General features: G+C 32.2%; 2 protein-coding genes across 6 annotated transcripts in view; one reads left to right on the forward strand and one right to left on the reverse strand.

Annotated features, from left to right (window-relative positions):
- Positions 1-9,263, reverse strand: part of LOC139503847 (disco-interacting protein 2 homolog C-like) — a 104,358-nt gene extending 95,095 nt beyond the window's left edge. For 2 of the 5 annotated variants that reach the window (XM_071293793.1, XM_071293792.1), the window contains exon 1: positions 9,061-9,245. In XM_071293793.1, coding sequence (XP_071149894.1) covers positions 9,061-9,145 — 85 coding nt within the window. In that variant the 5' untranslated portion in view covers positions 9,146-9,245. Of the gene's footprint in view, positions 1-3,579; positions 3,950-9,060 lie in introns of those variants that run through there. The other 3 variants (XM_071293795.1, XM_071293796.1, XM_071293794.1) reach the window with 3 other exon arrangements.
- Positions 9,264-9,310: 47 nt separating this feature from the next.
- LOC139503848 (protein CNPPD1-like) lies at positions 9,311-18,829 on the forward strand. Its single transcript, XM_071293803.1, has 8 exons — positions 9,311-9,466; positions 11,342-11,429; positions 12,059-12,140; positions 12,870-12,990; positions 13,574-13,702; positions 14,256-14,317; positions 15,609-15,714; positions 17,289-18,829. The coding sequence occupies exons 1-8, from the start codon at positions 9,404-9,406 to the stop codon at positions 18,009-18,011; spliced, it is 1,374 nt and encodes a 457-aa protein (XP_071149904.1). The 5' UTR covers positions 9,311-9,403; the 3' UTR covers positions 18,012-18,829.
- Positions 18,830-19,497: the final 668 nt, after the last annotated feature.

Consider the following 19,497-nt stretch of genomic DNA (forward strand, 5'->3'; position numbering starts at 1 on the left):
CTTGCTTACTATTCTGGACAAAGAAAGATAACTCTAATTAAAAAAAATTTGCTATCTCACAATATTGTGCAATTAGATATTTCTTGCCATTGTGCAATACTGTGCAATTGAAAAGACTTGCTATTGCACAATACTTAATATAATAATTTTAGATCCTGATTTGGACCAACTTGAAAACTGGGCCCATAATAAAAAATCTAAGTACATTTTTGGATTCAGCATATCAAAGAACCCCAAGATTTCAATTTTTGTTAAAATCAGACTAAGTTTAATTTTGGACCCTTTGGACTTTAGTGTAGACCAATTTGAAAACAGGACCAATAAAAGAAGAATCTTCATACACAGTTAGATTTGGTATATCAAAGAACCCCATTTATTCAATTTTTGATGAAATCAAACAAAGTTTAATTTTGGACCCCGATTTGGACCAACTTGAAAACTGGGCCAATAATCAAGAATCTAAGTACATTTTTAGATTCAGCATATCAAAGAACCTAACTGATTCATTTTTTGTCAAAATCAAACTAAGTTTAATTTTGGACCCTTTGGACCTTAATGTAGACCAATTTGAAAACGGGACCAAAAGTTAAGAATCTACATACACAGTCATGACAATTAGATTCGGCATATCAAAGAACCCCAATTATTCAATTTTGATGAAATCAAACAAAGTTTAATTTTGGACCCTTTGGGCCCCTTATTCTGTTGGGACCAAAACTCCCAAAATCAATACCAACCTTCCTTTTATGGTCATAAACCTTGTGTTTAAATTTCATAGATTTCTATTTACTTATACTAACGTTATGGTGCGAAAACCAAGAAAAATGCTTATTTGGGTCCCTTTTTGGCCCCTAATTCCTAAACTGTTGGGACCTAAACTCCCAAAATCAATACCAACCTTCCTTTTGTAGTCATTAACATTGTGTTTAAATTTCATTGATTTCTATTTACTTAAACTAAAGTTATTGTGCGAAAACCAAGAATAATGCTTATTTGGGCCCTTTTTTGGCCCCTAATTCCTAAACTGTTGAAACCTAAACTCCCAAAATCAATCCCAACCGTTCTTTTGTGGTCATAAACCTTGTGTCAAAATTTCATAGATTTCTATTAACTTAAACTAAAGTTATAGTGCGAAAACCAAGAAAATGCTTATTTGGGCCCTTTTTGGCCCCTAATTCCTAAAATGTTGGGATCAAAACTCCCAAAATCAATACCAACCTTCCTTTTGTGGTCATAAACCTTGTGTTAAAATTTCATAGATTTCCATTCACTTTTACTAAAGTTAGAGTGCGAAAACTAAAAGTATTCGGACGCCGGACGACGACGACGACGCCAACGTGATATCAATATACGACGAAAAATTTTTCAAATTTTGCGGTCGTATAAAAATGCAATTTTTCCCCATTGAATTTTTTCCTATGATACAATGTATGTACAATGTAAACCATCCTTGTATTAAACAATAAATGTTGCCAAAAAATAAATGTACTTCAAATTAAATTATTTCCTGTTAGTTATATTTAAATTAAAACCTCATATAGAATATATATATTTAGTAAATGAGGTTGACCAAATAATCTGTGGGTCACCATCAGTTGGGGAGTTCCATAAAATTGAGAATGGAAAGGGGGAATGTGACAGAGACAACAACCTGACCATAGAGCAGACAACAGCCGAAGTCAACAGATGGGTCTTCAATGCAGCGAGAAACTTCCACACCCGGAGGCGTCTTTCAGCTGGCCTCTAAACAAATATGTATAATAGTTCAGTGATAATGTATACCTTCACATTACCTAAGAAGAGGTATATTTTGATTCTTTTTGTATACATGTCCCAGATGTGAAAGTACTAAGACTGAGTTATGCCAAATTATGAATGAAAGCTAATGAGTAATGACAAACGGCAGCATATATGTTTTACAAAGATATTATGGTTTATTTTATTACTTGCAACTCTGAAATCATAACCCAGAAAATTGCAATAATATGGATCCCTGCACAACAAAATAAACAAATATCTATACTGAGTGAAAAATGTTTAGCAACGAATATTTTTAAAATAATATTTCAATTTTTTTTATTACTAAACATAATTAATAACTCAATTATTTTTTTTAACACATAGTATTAATAACAATAATGTAATTCTTAATTGACCAAAATATTTCAACTTCTAATTATTTTTTGCAACATTGAAATTTTAATTTGATAGTCTTTAAATTAAAACATATGTTGCTTAACTTTATTACTCAGTATCTTATTTTTTTTAGAAATGTTTTAAACATTAACATCCCATCCTTAATGAATGTTCCTGTCTGAACTTTCTAACTAAAATTGAAGTTTAAAGTGTATCATTCAAGGAAAGATATCAATCAGTTTGTCACTGCCATCGGTTCATTTACCCGATATTATAAACTCTTCCCTAGACATACAAGAGGGGATGACAGTGACATAGGGAAGCTCCTTGCACAAGTTCCAATTTTTTTTTTAATTGCCCTTTTTTTTCTCCCCCAAGATCCTGCCTTTATACCCCCCAAATAACACATCCAGTACATCCAAACTTTGTTATCCCCTTTATCCAACGTCCCTACATTGTGTCCCCTAATAACCCGTAGATATACATGATATATATCTTAAATTAGTCTTTACAATAGACCTTTGAATCTCAAGGCAAAGCTATGCTTGAGCACTAACACTGATTTCAAAAATATAAGAGATGAGAGATGCACACTACAATAAAATTGAGAATGGGAATTGGGAATGTGTCAAAGAGACAACAACCTGACCATAAAAAAGACAACAGCAGAAGGTCACCAACAGGTCTATATACTTCAATATGACAGTATCCTAGTCCGAGATTACTCTGACTCCAACCAACCGCTGTTTTGCCAGACAAGCTGGGGCCACTTGTCTGGCAAAACAGCCCTTGGAAATCAGAGTAATCTCGGACTAGACAGTATCCCAACGAAACAAAATTAAAGACAGCAGGTATAACTTCTGTCAATGCTTAATTGACAACACAAAATGTCATCATTCTTAAAGACTTAGAGGGGATGAACTATCATGACTATAGAAAATGCAAATGCAGTGTTGTACATGTATTCTTGTGATCTTAAATGATGAACTTTATATGACAATGGTCTATCTTTCATACATGTATATTGTACTTGTAAATCAAAGGTTTTTATGTTCAGTGATTCATTCTCCTTGTTGAATTTACAGAATGAATAGACTTGAAATTTTAAAATGTTCGGGGTTTGGCTAAAAAAAGAAGGTGGTATACGAATTAAGAAGGGGGCTTAAATATCTGCAGTAATGGAAATTTCAAATTTTAAAGAATTAAAGCTTCTTTTTTGTGTACTGAATTAAATTAATGTAATATATACATTTCAATTCAATCTACACAGACAGTATTCACGATTTCAAATGCAATGACTTACCCATCCCAAATTTATATGTACAAACAATGTACATGACATATATTATACATGTACATAAATTCATAAAAGTCATTCACCAACAAACAACCAAAATACGTTTATGAATGTGTAATACATTTATTTAACATTAAAACATTTACCTTCATTTTCATCATGAAACTCATTGTCTTGTAATCCTTCTATAATATCACCCAGATTGTACATCATTAATTTCGTAATGTATTTCAACACATAAAATCCAAATGAGTTAAAATATGACGTTAAAATATAACATTTTTGTCAGTACGACTACAACACTTAAAGTGTATCATTATGTACAACCACTTAACACAAGGAAAGAAAAAGTATGATAGGAAAGAGTGCAGCTTCCCCTAGGTCAGACACAAAAATGTTCACATTGTCACCAAGCTCCTGTGATGGGGTTCTACATGGGATTTCTATATAAAGAAACTTTAACAATGTTTAAAATTGCTTAGACACTAAGTTGGTATATATCATTCTGGGTTCTACATGGGGTTTCTAAATTTAGAATAAAAAAAGCTTCGTCACCAAGTCATATGACCATTCAGGGATCTATATTTGGTTCCTAAAATTAGAAACCTATAAAAGCTTAGTAACCAAGTTTATATGATCATTCAGGTTCCAATATTTGTATCTGGGGTTCCCAAATTTAGGAATCTAAAAAACGGTTTGTCACAAAGTATCAGATTCCTAATAATCCTAGCATAAGCTAATGAGGGTCATCATGGGATTCTTTGAATTACACGATCATAAATTAAATGCCACAGATCCCTGCGATGGGAGTCTACATGGAACTGAAGCTGTAAAATAAAATAAAAACACCAAGATCTTGAATTTGGAGCAAACACAAACAAAACTGATTGTCATAAAGATACATACATGTACATGTACATGGACAGATCCCTGAGGGCAGAGACAAGAAAACATTTCCTGTGACAAGCTTCTACATTAGGCTCCTTATGTCAGCAACATAAGATTTTACACTGATAATGAAGGTCTACATGCTGTGTTATAACAAAAGTGTTACATATACTAGCATGACTAGTGCAGCTGTACTCATGGAACTAGCAGTGATGATTGTCATTGAGTTGCACCAAAAATAAAAACTATTTGCAAAAGTATACCTGGTACTAAGGACTTAGGAGTGATGATTGTTAACAAAGAATTTATCAGTGGATCGTGGTACCCGGCGAAAAGCAATGATGGTCACAAAGTAACTATGATGGGGTTCTACATGCTCATCTATTTTATAAGGTAAGACACACAACTAATAGGTTAACTTCATTGTAGTACCAACAATTACAATGTCATAAAGCTGTTTATCCTTTCCTGCGCCTATAGCTATATCACCCTGCTCAGTGGCTTCCTTACTCTCATATCATGGATTTGAAGTTTGAGATCTGAGCAGGCATTATCAGTGGCGTCACTGGATCATGTCTGAGAAGAAGTTATCAGCAACCTCACAATGTGTGAGGAGATGTTATCAAGCTTGCTTCAACAATCATAACACTGTCTTAAGGAGTGGAAAAGGCCAGTAAAGACCAAAAAAATCACACTGTGGCTTGCGGCTGATATCTTATGATATCAATATATAGAAAACCTGATAATCTATACTTATCGTGCCCATAAATTTAGATATGACCCAAGTAAACTTATCAATCTGACTGTCCACGGTGGAAGTTGAACCGGCATGTAAAAACATGCCTCCAATGGTAGAAATTTACTGCAGATGATCATGATGATAATGATTGCATAATTTATTTAAGTTATGTCAAATACATGAGATACAGAAGATCTGGTTTTATTAGTATTTGTACGCCAATAATTTATTCGCCAACAATTTATTTGGATGAAGGTCAAGAGAAAAAATGTGTAAATGTCATTAATATCTAATGTGAAATAAACTTCCTTTGACAAGAATGAGGAAGATATTCATTCTTTATCATCACTAAATCTGTTTCAGGGGATAATCTACATTCTTCTTTTGGAAGTATAATAAATTGTGTTGATGAGCGCAGCCTGATACCACCGCAGAGGTTGAACCCTAAACAGCTGGGGCAAATTATAACATAAAAATAATATTCAAACTTGATACTGTCTGAATTTGGATTGTGATTTCAAGATTTCACTATAGGTTTTTGACACAAAATAAATGTCAAGATCTTACAAATCTATTGCACAATACTGTGCAACTAAAGATTCTTCATCAAATTTTTCAAAAAGCCTTTCCTTTGTAGTATGAAACCTTTTAGTACAATTTCAGAGAGATCCATACTCTTAAACACAAATTATATTCTGGAAACTAAAAATAGAGGCTCTAAAGAGCCTGTGTCGCTCACCTTGGTCTATATGTGCATATCATAAACGAAGGACACAGATGGATTCATGACAAAATTGTATTTTGGTGATGGTGATGCGTTTGTAGATCTTACTTTACTGAATATTCTTGCTGCTTACAATTATCTCTATCTATAATGAACCTATGAATCTATCCCAGTAGTTAAAATATTTTGTAAAATTTTACAAGATTAAAAAAATTTATGAAAATTGTTAAAAATTGACTATAAAGGGCAATAACTCCTTAAGGGGGCAATTGACCATTTTGATCATGTTGACTTTTTTGTAGGTCTTACTTAGCTCTACATTATTGCTGTCAACAGTTTATCTCTATCTATAATAATATTCAAGATAATAAAAAGCTGCAAAATTTTCTTAAAATTACCAATTCAGGGGCAACAACGTCTGTTAACAGACATAGAAAAATCTTCATTTTGGCAAATTATAAGAAAATTCCTTTTTCAAAAAGTATATACTTATGATCTACCTTAAAGAATGTCAAAATAAGTCAATTTGGGTACCCTCACGTTAGATGACGTGACGTTGTTTCTGTTTTATTTCATTTTTTCATAAGTAGACGTTTATGGAAAGAATAATATCTACCCTTGTTCTAGTATATATACATACTTTCAAAAAATTAATAGATATACTTGAATTATGTACCGCTAAATGTAAATAACAAGACATGACAGATTGCCTGATTAGTCTGAAAATTTCAGGGTAGATAGACCTTGACCTAACAAACAAATTTATCTTGAAAGATTTGCTTTAAATGCTGTGGTTTCTGAGATTTTAGCCAAAAACTGCATTTTACCCTAGGTACTATTTTTTAGCTATGTCGGTCTTGGTTCGCTGGGCATGGTCAACAGACACATTTTTTAAACTAGATACCCTTACGATACTTGTATTCAAGTTTTGTTAAATTTGTCTTAGTAGTTCAGTCTTCACATTGAACTGTTAAATCTACAGGCCTGGAGCTCAATTTTTGAAATTTTTAGTTAGATTCTGTTGGCCTGTATATAGATATGATTTTTACAGGCCCGAGAGCAATTTACAAGCCTGGGCTGCCTGGGCTGCCACTCAGCGTGAAGACTGGTAGTTTCAGAGAAGATTTTTGTAAAAGATTACAAAAATTGACAACCAGATGCTCCGCAGGGCGCAGCTTTATACGACCGCAGAGTTCGAACCCTGAACAGTTGGGGCAAGTATGGACACAACATTCATTCATTCAAGCTTGATACAGCCCTGAATTTGGATTGTGATTAAATAGTTGACACAACATAGGTTTCTGACACAGAATGAATGTGGTCTTAGAACTTAAACTTAAAAACTTTAAAATTTTAAATTGGACATTTACCTATTATGGTCCAATATCCAAAATCTAAATACATGGTTAGATTCAGCAAATCAAAGAACCCCAAGAATTCAATTTTTGATGAAATCAAGTAAAGTTCAATTTTGGACCCTTTAGACCTCAATGTGGACCAATTTGATAACCGGGCCCAAATATCAAAAATCTAAATGCATGGTTAGATACAGCATATATATCAAAGAACCCCATATATTCAATTTTTGTTGAAATCAAAAAAAGTTTAGTTTTGGACCCCGATTTGGACCAACTTGAAAACTGGGCCTATAATCAAATATCTAAATATATGTTTAGATTCGTGCAGCATATCAAAGAACCCCAAGGATTCAATTTTTGTTGATATCAAACAAAGTTTAATTTTAGACCACGATTTGAACCAACTTGAAAACTGGCCCCATAAGGCCGAGAAAAAAAAATCTGAGTCTCCGGTAACCCGACCAACCCTGTTTTTTTAGCCCCGACCCTAATTTTTTTTATTGGATCTTCAAAAAAAAAAAAAAATGGTATCAACCGACCCTGTTTTTGACACGGGCTTCTGTTAATTGACATCATAATTTATCTAACTTGCTTCTACTGGCAGAGAAAGCCAGTAAAACATTTTATTAATGTCAAAAGATATTCCAAATAGGTTAAAATCCAAGAAATTTGCACAGCAGGTGCTTCAAAAACATAGCGAATGGCTGACTTCCGGTATTTGAAACTAATTACGGATCCGGACTTTGAAAAACCATGATAATTTTCCGGATTTCATTTACCATGTTTACAATGTCAAAATTTTTTTTTTAAATTCCAACCTACTGACCCTATTTTTCCAAATGATGTTGCCAGAAACACAGATTTAATTTTTTTAGGCCTAAGCAAAAATCTTAATACATGTTTAGATTCAGCATATCAAAGAACCCCAAGGATTCAATTTTTGTTGAAATCACACAAAGCTTATTTTTGGACCACGATTTGGACCAACTTGAAAATTGGGCACATGACTTATGGCACACAACCTAAAAAGAAGGTAGAACGGAGGGTTGCCGATGGCAGCTTGGGTGTTAAGGTCGTTGTGCCATCCCTCTATATGTACATCAATAGGCAATTTTATTATTTTTTAAGTAACCTACGACTCATATTATTATTATATATTGATATACGGTTACAAAACGTCTCAGGTACAAAACGACCTAGTAAGTTACGAATTGACTAGCTACGAAACGACCAGGTTACGAAACGACCTGCACCTAAATCTCTCAACACACAGTACACTGTCACTCTAATATAATTATAATCAATTTAACTTTTGTCAGTTTATTGTCTTAATACACCTTATCGCTATTTGTCCGCCATTACTGGATATCACACAGGTTCCCGTAAAATTTTTGACATCATAAATCAAAAAACTGACGCTACAATGGAAAAGTCATTGTTGTATGTGTCAAAAGTTCAAGCGTCCGGGTCAGCCGGGATTAGCGATAAGGTGTATTTTGCATGCCATAACCATTTAATGTAAATGTGTTTGTGCTAATAAATATCGTCTATATATATATATTTATTTCTTGACTTATTTTATGAACATTTGGTTAATTCATCCTATGTTCAAACCAAAAACATAAAATATGAACCTGTTGAAAATGACAACACACAGTCACTAATTTGCACTTCTTTGTATGCTGAAACAAAATGACTCACTAATGTAATGAGCTGTCCCTGTTTTTACATGTTACTTTGTGTTCAGGGCTGAATATAGACATTGCAACAAAATGACATGTGTCTTGCACTTCCAGATTGTGTATTGGAAGTGTTTATCTTTTCTATGATAACAACAGGAAGTCAGTCTCATCATTGATTATGTGCTAATATTTTGGCACCGAGTTCTGACAATGAAAATTTACTCTAAGACTCTTACCCTCTGATAGTTCAAGTTCAAGCTCGCGCAATTGTTCATTTATGCCTTGAGGAAGTTTTGCTAAATCCACCTCAACATCTGCCATTGTGATTTTTTAAATAATGTACAAATAAATATCGTCTGTCACTCAAGTGTTTGAAAATCAATCTTCGCCATTTTGTGTAGTGCTCCACACCACACCTAAGTCTCGCGTGAATTTATCTTCTGAATTCTTCTGACTTTTACGTCCGTTGACGCCTAAAGTCCCGTTATACACGACATCGAATAGATCGACCTTCACCTGGAAGTTACGAAGTGACAGGCAATACACAAAAGTCTAGAAAAAAGAGGGACAAGGAAAAAGATGTCTTATTTTCGTTTCCCCTGCCCTTTAGGGGAATCGGATATGTTAGACTACCACAAGGATGTAAGTCGTAAATGAATTTACAAAGTTTATTCATGTGATTATCCATATAAGGTAATCTGGCATCTGTCTCTCCTTTCAGACTTTCATGTCTTTCCCGGTTGTTTTAAAGGTTCGAGAAAATCATCCTATTAAGCCACAATTAAAGAAACTTATATCATAGGTTTACATCAGCAATGTCTGACTCTTGAAAATAATTGCTGCTCAAATATCTAACGAGTTTCATGTCTCTTGTAATATCATATATATGCGACATGTGTCTGGTCACCGTATCTTAAAAAAGACATCCGCAAATTGGAATCTGTACAAAGAAGGGCCACAAAGCTGGTAAAAAATATTTGTCATCTTAATTATGAAGACAGGCAAGTTCATTGGGTTTGCCAACCTTGGAATATCGTAGGGATAGGAATGATATGATACAAGTCTACAAAGCGTTGCATGGTATAGATGACATTGACTGGATGAGCCTATTTACTTTAGCACCATCTAATAATACTAGAGGTCACTCATTAAAACTTTTTAAAAAACAGTGTAAGACGACACATAGACTAAATACTTTTTCAATTAGAGTAGTGGATCAGTGGAATAACCTGTCAGATTTAACGGTGACGGCAAAGACTGAATAATTTTAAGTCTGCATTAAATGGCGAAAATTGGAACCTATATAAATTCATATGTTCGTGTTAAGTGTTTCAGCTGCGCACACCTAAATAAGTATTTTTTGATAAGTTATATATATTATATATAAATATATTATTATGAGATGAGAAATCATATACGACAATCCAAGATGAGGGGTCAGTAGAAGCCTTTGGCTTATGTAACGACCCGAAGATAAAGGTATAAAGGTATAAAGGATGTACAGTTAAAAAGAGATCTGTATATGTACAGTTAAAAATGGTGCTGTAATTTAGATGTAGAGTAGGTATGTTGTTCCAGGATATGATGGTGGCTGGTATGAAGGAATATTTGAAATGTATAGCACCCTACACATTCGACCCAATTTTAGATTGAATTCCAGTTGAATTATTAGAAAATAATGATTGTTGTGTAAACTTGCTTTGATGTAAATATAGCTTGGTATGAGCAACACATTGAAGATTTTAAATGAAAAAACATGAAATTTAATAGTTCTTAACAGCTTGGTCCCTACATCTCACTTTATTTTGAAACAATGAAAAAAATGTATAGCAGTACACCATGTACACTAAATATAATCAAATCAAGAGTGGACCCAGATTTTGAAATTCATCAATTACAACATTACATCCTAGATTCGAGTCTGTTCATGCCCAGTACACTTTCGCACCTAATTTTAAATTAAATCAAATTCCAGTTGAATTATCAGAAAATCATGATTGTTGTTTTAACTTGCTTTGATGTAAATACTGCATATGTTTAGCTTGGTATGAGTAAAACATTGAAGATTTCAAATGAAAAACACAAAATTTAATTGTTTTAACAAGGCCACTAGCAACGACATATTATGCTTAATAGAAAGATTGATGATGAATAATTGACTTACAATGCAAGAAAAAGACATTGTTAAATCTCACTGTAGTTAGAAACAATGTTTTTTTATTTATATAGCATTTACACTATCCAAAACATGATTAGAATTTATTCAACACACAAAAAAACGTAGTTAGAATCTTTATTTATTTTGAGACAATGACAAAAAAAATATTTATAGCCCCTCACCTACCAAAACCAGATAACAAAATTATTAAACACAAAAACCAATGAAAAGGGTGCGAACGTGTATGTATTTTTACTTCATAACATTATCACGGCTGCCTCCAAAAAATACCATAGATCTGATGAATAAACATTTGCTTAACTGATACCTTGATTTTGATGATTATTATTTTTCAACAGGATCATGATGCTTTAACAGAAAGATTTAGAAAGACTTTGTATTACGGAAAGATGCCCAACACAGAAAGACCCTCGTTACCTCTAACAGGTAGGAATTTGACCTTTGACTTGTTTGACCTTTCTCAAGTTATCCTGTGCATGTTTTAATATAAGAAAAAACAAAGCATCAGTTAAAAAACAGTGAAAATTATTGTTTTATTAAAGTTCCAAGGGAGACAACTGTTGAATTATTTTGCTATTTACACTACTATGGATTTTGTTTTTTCCACCTGTCCTTGTCGAAACTTTTAACAAATGCTGCATCTAGTGTAAACAGGTCATTTTTTGTCTTTCATAATAAGATTTGCATATTTTACATGTTAAAATACTTTCTAAAAATGAATTAGGCTCTCATAATCATCATTTTTGACAAAATCTGAGTCTGAGGTTAAATTTGTATAGGCAGATATAAAAAGCATTCACCCATTCTTCATGTGTTAGAATAAATTAATTGTTGATATATTTTCTGTTAAAATTGTCTTAAATCAACAGGTTCACATCTTTACATTATACAGTTTGATTTAAATGTATCCACAACTTTTTGTTGGGTTATGTAAATTCTTCTTATAAAAAACATTTAAGTTTATCTACTCAATGTCTAAATTTTTGGAATTGTGTAAAAATGCTTTATAAGACACAAATATTTTTCTGAACACTTTATATTTCATTTTTTTGTAGATATTGCAGTGGAACTGTTTCAAGAAAGAGCTCCTCGTAAACTTGGAAAAATTGACCAATACATGGTGGCTGCTGCAAGCAGGTAAGTAAATGATAATGTCATATAAAGTTAATAACAAAAATACTGAACTTAGAGGAAAATTTTAAATGGAAAGTCTGTAAGCAATTGGCAAAAATCAATAGTTCAAAGACATCTAACAAATGGATACCAACTGTCATAATCCTGACTTGGTACAGGCTTTTTCTTATGAAGAAAATAGTTGATTAAATCTGGTTTTTAACTAGCTAAACCTCTCATGTGAATGACAGTCCCATAACATACCAAAATTATACAGTTGTTCTAACTTATACACAAATACATACACTCATTCAAGGTTGATAGCAAGGCCTTGAATAATATATATTATTGGTGAAAAATCTAAATCCAAAATTAGATAACTTAATGTTGATCTGTCAGATTAAAAAAATAGAAATGGTCCAAGGGAGACAATCGTGAAAAAAATTGTCTAGAATAAAAAAACAATATTTTTTTCTTCTTCACATTTGGTTGCAACTCTTTTACCTTGTGCATCTACTTTCATTTGTATTTGAAATGTATCATCTTTACTTTTTATTTGAAGTATTTAAAAAACATGGGAAGAATTAACTATTTTTTTTTTATTTTAATTTTAAATTTACTTGATTTGTTGAAATTTGACATTTGTACACCTAAGTGTGAACATGTTTTAATCAAGAAAGGGTTATTGTAGTTGTGACCCTGATTTTGAGCTGATTTCCAGATGGTGTCACATTTGTACTTTTTTTATTACAGAGAGAACTGTATATCTCCTTCGACAATGATGATGGGTATGATCTATACTAACAGACTTCGGACAAAGAATCCAGAATACCTACAACAGATATCCTCCTCTGACCTCTTCCTTATTTCAATGGTAAGATTTCTCCTTAAACAAGTTTTCCCTATAATTGTATTGGTGTAAAAAGGATAGTTTTAAACATAGCATCACATCCATAGGAAAATGTAATGGAAAAATCAATTAAATTGTATGAAATTCAAGCAATGTAGATAACATTATATTCCAATGTTAACTTTATTGTGGAGAAATTCAATGATTCCCCCCAAAAAAAACACATAAAAATCTTTAAATTCATCATGAAAATTGACTTGAATCACTACGTTTTCCTAACTTGTAACAATCACTCTGCAAAAAACATTTGGGTTTAAACAGATAAATACATGCTTAATCATTGTCAGAATTGATATACATCACATGTCATGTAAAAAAAATTGACAGGATTTTGCCAGATTTCCTGACAATTTTAATGGTTCTCTCTGCACGTGTATTCTCTTGTTTCCAATTAAAATGCCAAGATAAGGCAATAAATACTGAAAGTGGTGTTGAACAATAATTTATCAACCAAACAATCTTTTTTTTTCATCTTAAGATTTGAAATACATAGGAAAAATTAGTTACAAGTATAAAATCCAAAGTTAATTTATTTGTATTTTTACAGATGATGGCATCCAAGTTTATGTATGATGAAGGTGTAGATGAAGAAGTCTTTAACGATGAATGGGCAGACTCGGTTGACATGGAAACAGAGGAAATTAATCAAATGGAACGAGAATTTCTATCAGCCATTGTAAGATTCTCATTATTCTCTGATGAAAAATTTAGTTAGATGAATGACGGTTTTTAAGCCATAAATCAAATTTTTATATGCACATTTCTTCTGATTTAATAAAGTTTGTTTTGTAAGTCTTAGTCAATTGAATTCAGACAATTGCACAATATTTTGAAGTGCTTTTTATTATCTAAAATTGCTCTTACCATCTTATTGCTTAAAACTTACAAGATCCTTTCTACCTTCAAACAACTGTTTAAAAATGATTTAATATGTGATGTATTTCAAGATGAGATATGACCAAAAAAAATATGCACTGATTAAAATTTAAGTTTGATAATGACAATAAGGAGATATGATTTGATTGTCCATGAGATATAACTACACAAAAGAGACCAAATGACGTGGCTGTTAACAACTATAGGTCATTGTACAGCCATCTAAAATGACCAAAAATCATATAGGTTCAGAATTATAATCTATTACATATAGTTATCAAGCAATTGTTAAAATATTTTTTCATTATTATTTATCAATTATGTTAATTGATTCATAAATTCTTCAATTACAGGACTGGAATTTATTTGTAAGTGACAAAGAATTCGGCAAGGTGCTTCATAACATTGAAACAAGGTAACTGTCAAGTTATTTTAGTTTGAAAAATTGATTGGTAATATTGAGATTTCATGGAGTGATATTTTTAATAACTTTCACTTCAAAATGTGTATGGATTTACATAATTTCTCGTTTTTAACCGGATTTTTGTGACAAAAATATCGGTTATTGATTTGGGGATGTATGGCGGGCGACCGGGCGGGCGGCAATCAAATGTTGTCCGTGCATTAACTCATGAACCGTTCAACCAAAGCTTTTAAAATTTTAATATGTTGTTACTGACAACTAAATGAAAGTCAAGTTCAATAATGGTGATTTTCACTTTTACCGCTCAGGAGTTATGGTTCTTGAAAGATTGAAAAATGGAGTTTCCAGTCGTTTCCGTGCATTTACGCATGAACTGTTCTACCAAAGCTTCCCAAATTTTAATATGTTGTTACTGATGACAAAATAGAGGTCAAGTTCAATAATGACGATTTTGACTTTTACCGTTCAGGCGTTATGGTTCTTGAAAGATTGTAAAATGGCGTTTCCATTCACGTTGTTGCATTTACTCATGAACCATTCAATCTAAGCTTTTCAAATTTTAATATGTTGATACTGATGACAAAATGGAGGTCAAATTTGATATTGACGATTTTCACTTTCACCATTCATCAGTAATGGTTCTTGTGATATTGGCAGGACACAAATAAATATTAATAAATCCGGTTTGCTGTCGTTGTGACAGCCTCTTGTTTTATATAGATTAGACCGTTGGTTTTCCCGTTTGAATGGTTTTACACTAGTAATTCTAGGGCCCTTTATAGCTTGTTGTTCGTTGTGAGCCAAGGCATCTTGTTGAAGGCTGTACATTGACCTATAATGGTTTACTTTTATAAATTGTTATTTGGATGGAGAGTTGTCTCATTCGCACTCATACCACATCTTCCTATATTTATGGATTTACACAATGTTTTTCATCAATTATATTTTGCTCAATTCTGGAACAAAATTGTGATCCAATGTGGATTAAAAAAAATGACAGAAACTTATAAATGGACAATACTTTAAAATAATTAAAGAAAACCAACAATGCCACTGCAAATAATTTAAGCAGTCTTCATATATAACATAAAAACGGAAGGCTGGGCAACATGAACACCATAAATGGGGATATTCTCAGGTGATCAAAAAGGGTAAGCAGATCCCCACTGAAAGCTTTCGGTTAAACTCAGGTGATTCATCATAATGATATATATTCTGCTCCATGTGTGGCAACTGTCCTGTTGCTCTTGTGTGAAGTAAATTTGTCTTTATTATATTACAGAATAGCATTACAAAATGGAATAGACCGGGGATGGTTTACGTATACAGATTTATTGGTGCTATCACATGATGCCAAACTCCTGGCCATTAGTCAGGAAATCTCCAAGGTATAGTACATTACATGTATATAAGTATGACTTACAAGTAGTGTAGGATATACAGTATGTCATGATACACAAATTAAAAAAAACAAAAATAACCCAGACATTTAGAGAGTGTCTATATTGTTCAATAGTAGATAGATGTCTATTGATAAATTAAATAACTATAGATATTTTTAAATTCCAGGGACATTAAAATGGATATTCGCTATCTCTCCACATGATAAACATGTTAGTCACTTTCCTAAATATTCAAGTAATATGGGGACGTAGTCCTCAATAACGGAAGAAAAATAAAAAAAAAATAATTTCATTCTACTAATCATGCTAATGAACTCAAAATGGTTAACTTTTTTTTCAGACTTTTTAATTCCCCCAATCTGCGCAGAAATCTACTTCCCTTTTCCGGTCTTGTTTGCATGAGACTTTGAATAAAATATATATTTATCAGTCTAGTAAAATATAGGAAGGAACTCAATACCAATTCATTTTTATACGCCTGTCAAAATTTTGACGGATGTATTATGATATGCAAATGTCCGGCTGTCCGGCGTCCACATGTCGCACCGTAACTTGAGAACTCATTCAAATTTCATGAAAAATACATAGTTGTTTCTTATGATAGTCAAACGATCTGTATACTTTTTGGTGAAAATAGGATTTAAACTTTTTGAGTAACGGAACTTTATAACTAAAACAGGGGTGTGTATTTTTCACATGTCGCACTGTATCTCAAAAATGATTTCTGATTATTGCTTTAAACTTCACACACTTTTTGATTATATTAATCCAAACATCTGTATACTTTTTGTTGATGATTTAAAATTTTATTTTGGAGTTAGTAAGTTTTTTGTAAAAAAGGGGGGTGGGTTTTCACATGTCGTGCCATATCTCATTAACGATTTATGATTATTGCTTAATACTTTACACACTTCTTAGTTATATTAATCTAAAGATCTGTATACTTTTTAGTGATGATTCAAAATCTAATTTTGGATTTATTGAGTTTTTGGTAAAAAAGAGGGGGTTTCACATATTGCATCGTATCTAAAAACCATTAATGACTATTGCCTAAAACTTTACACACTTCTAAGTTATATTAATTCAAAGATCTGTATATTTTTAGGTCATGATTCAAAATTTATTTTAGAGTTATTGAGTTTTTTGTAAAAAAAAAGGGTTTTTTTCACATGTTGCACCATTTCTCAAAAGTTATTTATGACTATTGCATAAAACTTCTCACTTCTGTCATGGCGCAGCTGTTTGATATGAAAAAAAACGTTACCTGATGACAGCGTTTCTTTGTTTACATTGAATATGATGTCAAAACTTAAATAACTTCACAAATAAAATCCATAACAACAAAACGTTACGGTATTTCCGTTTCTTTTTATTTTAACATGTTTGAATTTTTTTTTAAATCATACAGACTTTGTCCCCTTTCACAGGTAATGCCTGCCCCATATTATTTTACACTAAACTAGAAATGTCTGTAAATCAACAAGTCATATTAAATTTTAAAAAAATAACGAATTTCATTTATCTCCTTTTCATTTTCATGATTTGCTCTTCTATTTCAGGTCATACTGGTTTCCTCCTTGACCTACCTGACTGGTATCCTAACAATGATTGGTTCTACGGTGTTGGTAACTGCTGCTACAGCATCATTAGGTCCCATCATCCTACATTCACAAGGCAGATTAACTCCCCTTCCAATCACAGGTGTGCTTCCTGTTAGAGAGACAATCAATGATGAGAATGTGACACAGGAAGAACCTGAATTGCCAGTTGACCACAAACCAAGTTTTACTAAGGAATCCATTGATTACATGTTAGCAGAATTGATGACTGTTGTGTCTTTACCGACCACATTTGTCAAGTTCTGGTACTCTGCCATGGATCAAATTAAATCAGGAACAGTATCTTCAAGTGCAAAGGAAAAACAAACACAGAATTTATTTTGTTCAAATGGACCTTGTCTTCCGTCGTCTGCTAGACCTAATTGTAAGAACGTAACTGACGATTCACAAGAATGGGATTTATGGGACTTTTGTACCGATTGCCAATCGTGTCAGAAAAACTCGCGGCGGAAATTGCAACACGGAAAACAAACACATGGTGCTATGAATGACGAGATGTTAGGACTTAGAATGTGCAAGAACCAGAAATTTGATTGTGCTGTTAAATGTTGTTGTGAACAGGGAAGCAGTTGGACGTTGACTGATACTCTTTCTATTACTATGTTTCCAGATGTACCTGGCTTTAATACTGGTTTACATTTTCCTATATATGTAACAACTTAACAGTGTAAATGGCAGTAAATTTTGTCCACCACCATTTAAAATTTTGTAATTGTCAGTATAAATACTTTAAAAATTAAACAAATCAAATATTGGCAAAGATCTCAACTCACAAAAGTTCAGGTGGCCAGAACCTATTAATGATATCAGTTTAATTCATTTTGACTTTTTAGTTGGAATTAATTAATGTGCATAATAAATAAAGGTGTTAAAACAATCAGCATTAAGTTGTGAAAAATTAAAATTTGAAAAAAGTAATAATTAATAATTACATGATTAATGATTTAATATCAAAATTTTTGCGAAAAAAAGAGTTACAAAATGGGGTGATTTGCAAAATTTACTGCCTGCAACTGGACTTAACAAGCATGATATTACTATATAGTTGCATATCAACAATTATTTTTAGGAAAATTATATGATATATCAATCCTAATTATTTATAATTAACAATGAATAAAGAAGCTAAATATTGATATTACAAGTATACTCCTACTCTTAGGGCTACAATCTTATTATTCTCATCACTTGCTCCTCGATTTTTTTTATGTCGCCATGTCGACATATAAAAAATCGAGGAGTAAGTGATAAGAACTTATTTTAATAAGATTGTTAGGGCTATATATTGCTAGCAATTTTCCGTCTGTTCCGCCAACAAATATTTTTGTCACATATTTCTCCAATACGGCAATACTTAATAAAACAGAATGACTACCATGACTACATATTTTGTTTAAAATTGTTAACAACTGAATAGTGATGATTTGTAATATGACTGTGTGCTTCTAGAAAAATTGAACTAAAATATTATTTATGTTAAATGCAATTTTTTTTTCTATTTTCAAGTAGAGTGGGGTGATCATTTTCGCCATATCTTTCCATGTTTTCTTCAGTTTATGTTTAGGTCTTTATTTTTTTGAAGTAAACAGATATTTCTATATGAAGATAACTTCAAATGCAAAATATTCTTAGCTTGAAAACGTGTTTGTTTTGAGTAAAATCATCTGAAAAGTTGGATTAAAGGGTGTATGAAATTTCCTATTTTTTTGTCAACGGGTGACACATATTCGCCGTTTTGACATATCTATTTAAAACCAAATAACTGCAGCTTTAAACAATATTTATCAAATAAATATCATTATAGACGAATAGCAGACATTTGAAAGGTGTAAAACACTGAAATTTAGGGCAATCAGTCAAAGAATTACTAAGGAATGCTTCTTTGAAATCGTTTTTTTCATTCAGGAAATTGGCTGAAAATCGTTGTCCATTTTTCGGTCCTTTGCCGTAGGTGCCGAAATTTTGTCTCATTTTCAAAAATAATCATATTTGTTATAAAAATATAATTTAACGGCATATTTCTTCAATTTCAACCATCCTTTGAAGTTTTTATTCCTCAAAATCATAAAACGGCGAAATTGTGTCCACGGCGAATATGAGCGCCCCACTCTAGACATTCAAAATAATTTTTCTTTAAACATGTTAAATG

Source organism: Mytilus edulis, chromosome 14 (assembly GCF_963676685.1).
Source record: "Mytilus edulis chromosome 14, xbMytEdul2.2, whole genome shotgun sequence".
NCBI classification, from domain to species: domain Eukaryota; kingdom Metazoa; phylum Mollusca; class Bivalvia; order Mytilida; family Mytilidae; genus Mytilus; species Mytilus edulis.